The sequence below is a fragment of the Polistes canadensis genome, unplaced genomic scaffold (genome assembly GCF_001313835.1).
Source record: "Polistes canadensis isolate GaletaPanama2010 unplaced genomic scaffold, ASM131383v1 scaffold_569, whole genome shotgun sequence".
Lineage (NCBI taxonomy): Eukaryota > Metazoa > Arthropoda > Insecta > Hymenoptera > Vespidae > Polistes > Polistes canadensis.
This window is the reverse complement of record NW_014570116.1, coordinates 25934-34395: the sequence shown is the minus strand read 5'-3', so window position 1 is coordinate 34395 and position 8462 is coordinate 25934. Positions and strand designations below refer to the sequence as shown.

The 8462-nt window shown below is 30.3% G+C and overlaps 1 protein-coding gene across 1 annotated transcript; it reads right to left on the bottom strand.

Annotated features, from left to right (window-relative positions):
* Positions 1 to 6477, bottom strand: LOC106792706 (lysine-specific demethylase 4C-like; the record flags this gene model as incomplete). The annotated part of the gene is given in 8 exon segments (XM_014759207.1): positions 1 to 35; positions 302 to 394; positions 506 to 619; positions 743 to 934; positions 1021 to 1320; positions 1397 to 1579; positions 1679 to 5549; positions 6393 to 6477. Coding segments are annotated over 7 exon segments (4766 nt in total), but the record flags the coding sequence as incomplete, so codon positions are not given.
* Between the last annotated feature and the right edge of the window lie 1985 nt (positions 6478 to 8462).

The following is an 8462-nucleotide window of genomic DNA, read 5'->3' as shown; positions in this document are numbered from 1 at the left end:
AGGTGATACCTGTGCTTCATTTCTGTGGCAACGGACTTTAATAAATTATACAAATATAAAAATTAATAGAAAAGAAATTATTCATTAATTACGAAAAAAAAAAGAAAAAAAAGAAAAAAAAAAAAAAAAAACAATTGAAAGGAAAGAAAAGAAAAAGAACGAGAGAATAAAGAGAAAAGCCTTTTGAAAAAAATATAATCAAAATTACACAAGTGAAGAAAGAAAATGATAATAACATAGAGAGAAAAAAAGATACGTAAAAATGATAATAATTAAATAATTATAATGCTACCAAACTTACCAAACGCGAGCGCACCCTTTTTGGCATATCTTCTTGTAAACTATAAATATCGTTACGTTTTAAGGCAAGTTGAGAACCATCTTCGAAAATTACCTAAATAAAAATGAGATAACGCGCGTTTGTATAAAATTAATATTAAGAAATTTACGCAATTAATGTAATTAACAATTTGTTGCAATACATTTGCATATGATTATTACTCACGGTGTACATAATTTGATGATTAGTGCCCTGAAAAGTACCATCATAGACTTCACCGTCAGTCCAATTAACCGTAACAGCTGCACCAATTTGAGGTGGTTTTCCGGGATCGTAATTCTAAATATAATAACATTATTCGTATATATATATATATATGATTTATATTTGTTTTTGTAATATATATAATTAGAAAATAATTTAAATATATATTCGATTATCTTTTGTTAAAATAATACTCACAATAATATCAGAAGGATATAGATCATCGCTAAAACTGTTATCACTGAAGGTGACCATATAGAAAAGAGTATCTTTTATAGATTCAACTTTAGCTTTATAATATCTTGAATTCCTATGTTTAGCCCATACTGTTTCGCCTTGACGAATAACAGGAATTTTTTCTTTACCATCGTCATGACCATGACACGTTACCTAAAAACGGATATAAGATTGTTTACCGTTTGTTGTTAATTATTTCATTTCAATGAATAAATATAATAACAATTCATTATTTTTACCTGTAATTCTTGACTATTGTATAACGGTATTGCAAAAGTAGCACCTGCGACAAGTCCACACGAAGCATGAAATTGATTATTGCATTGATTGCAACTAAGGCAGGCACCACTATCGTATCCGCAATAACAACATTGTTGTTTTAATACATTCTTTCGAATTGTTAATACATTAATAGGATCTTTATTAATAGCATCCTTAAAAGTTACTCCTGGTAATAAAAGAGCGCACAAAATGTGTGCCCAACCACCATCGCTCGTACGTTTAACAGCACCCCCTCGCATCGGGCATAAACAGCACATCTGTTTAATAATAATAATTGTTTCTATCTCCATCTCTTTTTTTCTTTCAATATTATATAAACGTTTTAATACATACCACGTCAGATTTACCAGCCTTACATTTATCGCATGCCCAATTGGATGGATCAGTGGGTAAAATGGTAATTCCATAACAGGAAGCATGAACTGTTACGTGACATTCGCGACATCTTAATAATTTAGAATTCTCCGATTCTATAGCTTGTTCTTTTGAATTTACAGCAAAAATAGTTGCCGATACCTAACGTAAATAAAAAGTAATATTATTATATAGAATATAATGATTTTTAATATTATTATTTTCTCAATAGAATTAAATTAAATATAAAATAATTGTTACCCATATTGGTGAATTTTCAGGTAGAATAGTAGGTTTACAATACTTCCAATCAGGTGGCATTACTTGACTATTTCCATAACGAGTGGAAGCAAAAGTTGCACAAATTGCACAATGGGAAATTTGAGCGCTCCAATAATTATTGAAAGCTTTCATCATGTCACTGCTTGGAATATTTGGATTTAACATATTGGTAATGTGACCAGGTATCATTAAAGCAGGATGCGAACTTGAAGAACTTTTTTCTTCCATGCCCAACGATATAACAGTCGATTCAGGTAATTGTTTTTTCCTAGTAGTTGATTTTCTAAGCTTCTCTTTGGATTTCCTTCTAACTACTGGCGATTTAATAATTGGCTTCAATTCTGGCATTGTCAAATGTCTATTATTGTTAGGATTTTTGTCTAAGCCTTGCCATTGAGATTTTGATGCATTAACGTATTTGTTGTCTTCTTGTTTTATCATATTTAAGGTAAGATCTCTCTGATGATGATTTTGTACATTGTCCGAATGATAATTTATACTATATGGCATATTATTAACTTCAACCTTATTCGTTTTATTAATCAATGTACTTACATTATTACCTTGTCTTACTTCTAAATTAGCCGTTTCATCGATATTATTTACTGTACGATTAAGCAATGATTTTGTATTTGTATGTTTCATTAGACTTCTACACATTCCTTGTTCGCTTCCAAGTTTTCGAATAATTAAAGAACTTTTCGAAACCACTTGTTCCGATCCCGGCATTATTCTCGTCAAAGATGCCATACTATTTGATATATTATCATTATCTTTTAATGTTGATTTATTTCCATCCATCGTGTTTAATTGAATCGGAGAAGAAGTCAAAGTAATTTTCGAACATTGCGGAAGATTCGGAGGTGCAGTTAATAATACTTTATTTGAGTCTAATTTTTTTAATGTCGTAAGGGTTGCAGTAGTTGCAGGACCTATTTGAATATTAGTACAAGTATTTAATAAACCTCCCCTTTTAGCATTTGCTAAAGATAATTGCACTGGTTTATTGTAATCGTGATTTGATAAGAAAACACCGTTATTATACGGAATTTGCCATAAACTTTTCGTCATTTCTTTATTATTAGTATTATTAATTGATTTTAATTCGATACTCTTTTTCCCGGTTAGATTACTCTGGCAAAGTGATTGAGGTAAAATTGCACTCTTTGGAAAATAATTACACATAACAGCATTATTTTTCGTTTGAATGGTAAACGCAGTCGAGGGATTTAAAACATTCATTTCATTTTTCTTCTCTATTACAGCTTCCCTATCTGTTGTAACTTCGCTTTCCAATATTGGCGGGTCAATGTTAGTGGACGTATTTGGCAAGAACATAATGCGCTTAGTATCTTGCGCATCATTCTTGGATAACATCATCAAATTAGGAGCAACGCGAAGCCCTTTATCTGCATCAACTGCATCGTCAAGTTCTACTTTTGATATCACTTTGGTATTTGATAAGTCTAAATGCATTAACTTAGGTGCCTTTATGATATCTTTCCTGGTATAACTTGTAATACATCTTTCAGTTTGTACCATTCCAATACTTTTATAAGATGTATTACCAACTGTCTTGGTATTTTGAGTATAAATTTTCGAATCCTCGTTTAATGATTTGTCGTCAATTTTCTTATTTCCTAAAGTATTGTTTTTCAATAAATTTACATTAGGGAATGTAGATTTGTAAACATGCTTTTTATTTGGTTTTTTGGGACTCTTCAAGAAAGAATGTTGTTGTTTATCTGGCACGCCAACAGTTATAATTCCTTCTACCTGTTGTTTGTCATCTTCGTAAGAAGGATGCATTATCTGTCCACTGTTTGTAATATTTACTACAGTTTTATCCTTCATAGTAGTCATACTAAATTCATTTCCAACGGAAATAATATTACCTGGTAGAAGATTGATTTTTCTTTGATTATTAGATATATCTTTCATGGTATATGTTTTCTGAAGGCTAAGACTTGGCATTGCTATTAATTTACGTTGAACATCGGCATCAGAAACATCTAATGGTTCGTTAGGAATAAACAAAGGTATATTTGTATGCTTATGCTTTCCTTTAGAAATATTTTTTTGTTTTATCTTATGCTCTGTAGTCTTGGAATGTTTTTTCTTTCTCTTAGAAGGCGACTTATCTGTAGTTTCCACAAAATTAGATTCTTCCATTGCCAATTGAGAGATCAACGTATTACTATTACTTTCGGATGAAACATTTTCATTGGTTAAAAGCAAATGATCATTTTGATTTAACGAATTCTGTTGATCGATTGATTCTTGATCAATTGTAGACATTTCTTCTGGTTCCAATTTGATAGATACAGTCTGATCGTCTGGCCGTTTAGGACTTACCATTTTAACTGAACTTTTCTTTGATTTGTGATGTTCCTTTTTCTCTGTACTATTTTGCTTCCTCTTTCTCTTTCTACCTTTTTTACGATTATATCCATCGTCATAGACAGTTGCTTCATCGACATCCATTTCACCTGCCTTAAGCCAAATATCTTCCAATACTTCTAATTGTTGTTCATCAGGTTGATCATCGCCTTCCTCATATTCTAGATCTTGCAAGACTTTCTTTAAATCAGCTGGAATATCCGAACGATTAACTAACTCTGCCATATCGACATCCGTATTGGTTCCAATGATATTTTTCTTTTTATGAATGGTATGCCTTTTATTTTTAGGAGCAGCATTCAAATAACTTTGCGGTAATTGTCCATTACTACTGTTACTACATAACAAATCCATTTGAGAAGGCATGGGTGCTGCTGTTTGCCTAGGATCCTCCGGATGAGGACCAATATCCTCACCGCGTAACCACAGTTCATACCTTTCTGGTTGAAACCGTTTGACAAATGTATCCATTGATATTTTGACCATGTCTTTGCTGCATGTGCATTGGGTCGCTCGTTTGCCATATTCTACCCATCTGGGTGCTGCGAAATTGGTGGATTCAGCACAATTAAAACCATGATTAAAACCTGCATGATATCCATAAGGGAACGTTATCATTATCTCTCCTGCTTCTTGTGTTATCTTATTGCACGGAATAGAATACTGTTTTAAAATTTGGGGTGATATTAATGACATTTTATGACGTAAAAAGGCTTGACAACTTTGATAACTGGATGGGAAGAAACCGCTTGCTAATCTCTCTAATCTGCGACCATGCTCTGGTGGTATAGCGTACCAAGTTTTTGGTGCACCAAAATGCAAATAATTAATCGAATAAAGATCCATGTCTTCTGTATGCCATGCGAATGTGGTTTTCCACATACCAAAATATAGATATGCGGTATTAACACCGTCTATCGATATACCATAATCTTTATTAACGTAATCCAATATCGTACCCAAATGATTGATATTCCATTCTTTAACGTCAGGATCAGTTAATGAACCGGATACATCTGCTCCATATATGGGAGCCACATATGTTATATTTTTCCAATATTTTCTCTCCAAATCCTCGTAGTCAAAATGTCGTGGTGTAATATACCGGTCAGAATTTGCCAATTTGCTATATTCTTTAACCGTCATTGATTTCTTTTGAATATTAATTTGTTGGTAAAGACCTTGCTTTCCGGTAACAACTTGACATATAGGCGCAGGAATACTAAGTTCTAATGTATCCAAATCGTAACCACTTTTTCTTGGAATCCATTCAGGTGGCGGAATAACTTTGGCCAATCCAGCTTTATGAGCTCCTTTACTTTCCATATACTCAATATAGCTGGTGAAATTTTTAAATTCCTCATATGTTGGTCGAAATACTTGAATACGAGGCTGCGTTTTATTACACAACTTTGTTTTATTAGCCATCGTGTCTCTTTAATTTTTAAACCTAAAATACACAATAGGTTAGAAAAACTAATAACATTATAGAAATTATTTAAAAATCTTGAACGTAAACAGATTACATCTCGTACATTTGCAAAATAATAAATAACGTATGTGTGTTGTACGTATGCACGTGTAATACGTGTTTATATGTCCTATATATATATATATATATAGAACGCATTCACGCACGCATTATACACGCACACGTAAACGCACGCGTTGTATATATAATATAATTCAATAATATGTATATATCAAAATATTTATCTTCAATCACCACAAATATCACACGAGTAGGTTAAATGATAAGAAATGCATACTTCAAAAACTCTCACATGACAATATTATATTCAAAAAAAATAAAAGATAAACAGAGATGCGATGAAAAATACTAATATTGTATTGATTGAACAAAAAAAAAAAAAAAAAAAAATAATATAACTTCAAAAAAAAAAAAAAAAAATATCTATATATATACACATACATCCATACATACATACATATGTAAGGGAAAACAATAGAATGAGGTAAAAAAATATCGAAAAAGACCATTGATCGATTTCTCTCTCTCTCTCTCTCTCTCTCTGTCTCTCTTTCTGGTTTGTTAAAAAAGAAAAAGAAAAAAAAAATAATAAAAGATATAAATAAAAATAAAGAAGTAAGGGTTGTCGAAAAGAATGTGGTTAGATGTTATTTGGAAAAAAAAAAGTAACACGATTAAATGAAATCCATTAAAATTGTATGTCGATATACCGTTGTAACTTTTTTAACTGGATAGAAAAATGTTTTTTTGAGGACGAAACGTGGGAGAGGCGTGCGTAAACAAAATGGATGATGATGATACCTGTTTCGTTTCAATATTAATATCTTCCGTCAAGAGTCCATTAATGAAAAGATTAAAGTTGAACAAATGTAATTCGACCGATCAGCATCTCCCATCGGATTTATATCGACGATCGTTTGTTTCAAGGTAGATCATCAATGCGATATATTTATTTCCTCTTGAATATTGTTTGTGTGTCAATTTTTACGTAGAGAAAACCGTTCACTTTATAATTCTTCTTCACTTTTATTTCTATTAGATTGAAACGAGAGAGAAAAATATAAATCGATTTTTATATATGAAAAAAAAGAAAAAAATAATAATAAAATAATTCGATAGGAATTAATTAACGGTATGATATAAATAAATTGATATCACCTTGTTTTTTTTTTTTGTTATTCCACTAATTGTAAAACACCATATTAAATAAAGTTATATTCTTATGGGGATCTTAGATTTGACAACACCGCTTTCTATACCTTACGGCGTCGTCGATGGTAATAATGTTGGCATTGCATCCCTACGTCTGATGCATCGTGAAGTTTGCGCCGATGGATTGAAATTAGAAAATGCGCAGATTTAGAAAATGGCGGCAAATTTGAAAATCTTCATTTAGTCACGCACGCATTTTTACTTCGATCGAAACGATACAAGTAATGTTATTTTACGTTTGATATAATATTTGTTACGTTAATAACGAATTACCAGAAATTGATTGTTACTTTAATTGATAATTATTTTTGATAATGATTCGTACGATGATTCTTTTTATAAAAAAAAACGTTAAATAATATTATTTATTAATAAGTAATATTTTGTTTTCTCGAAACATTGTCACATGTACGAAACCAATGTGAATGAAAAGAAAAGATTTATTATTGATTTTTATTATTTAAATTAATTCTAATTATATATATATATTATTCAATGCAATTAAATTTTGATAGAAAGAAAAAAGGTTAAAACATTGTTGCAAAGCTATTCAATGAAATCTTTTCTTTATCTTATACCTGACATAGCAAATGATAAGTTGGGACATGAAGTAAAGTATTTTTTAGAGTATGTTCTGATAAAGACATACTTAAAGCGCATCATTGAATCAAGATCAACATACTAACATTGTAGATTGACGCATACTTACTTACTTATATATATATATATATATATATATATATATCTGTATTAATACCAATACAAATCTGACAGACATATATCTAGAACAATAAGACTTAAATAAAGAAACATATAAGCAGTGATACAAATAATCCTTTCTTTTTTTTTTTCTTTTTCATTAACAGTACGTTGATAATTACTTTCTTTTTTTCTTTTTCTTATCACGCATACCACCTAGAGACAACTAAATTGTTTGTCTGTGTTTAAACGAATGGAACATGAATAATGTTGATACTCGTCTGACTACTTTCCAACATTGTATCCGGTATTTTCTCAATCGTTTGCCAATTTATTTTTTCCTTCTCTAGTAACATAAATCTCATTCAACATGAATGACCATTTAGAAAGGTACGTTGTTATATGTATAATGATACTATACCAGGTCAATGTTGTTAAATATTTCTAAATAATTGGTCAAATTTTTTCCTCAAATTCTTCATCGATAAACTAATAGAGTAATCAAATATAGTTATTTTCTTTTATATTATTTATGCAAATTTAAAATAATCTTATTATTTCGAAAATCAATTAAATAAAAAAAATATGATATATAATATATAATAATTATATCTGAGATATTGTCTATATAAAAATATCTAATTCAATATATTGTATATATTTATAAAAGTATCGCAAAAAAAAAGAAATGGTTGGAAAGTGTTAGAAAAGTAACAAAATTAGAAAAAAAAAAAACAACAAAGAAATAGTCTCCCAATAGTAAAATTATTTGTTTCTATTCGTTATAGAGAAAAATGATGTAACAACAACAACAAGTAAAATGTAGTTTAACTACCAATGGGGGGGCGTATTAAGAATAAAGAATAAAATAATGGAATGCAATGGAACGGGAATGGGAACGGGAACATAGTACAATACGACAGGTGGAACGAGACGAAATGAAAACGGAACGGAATGAAA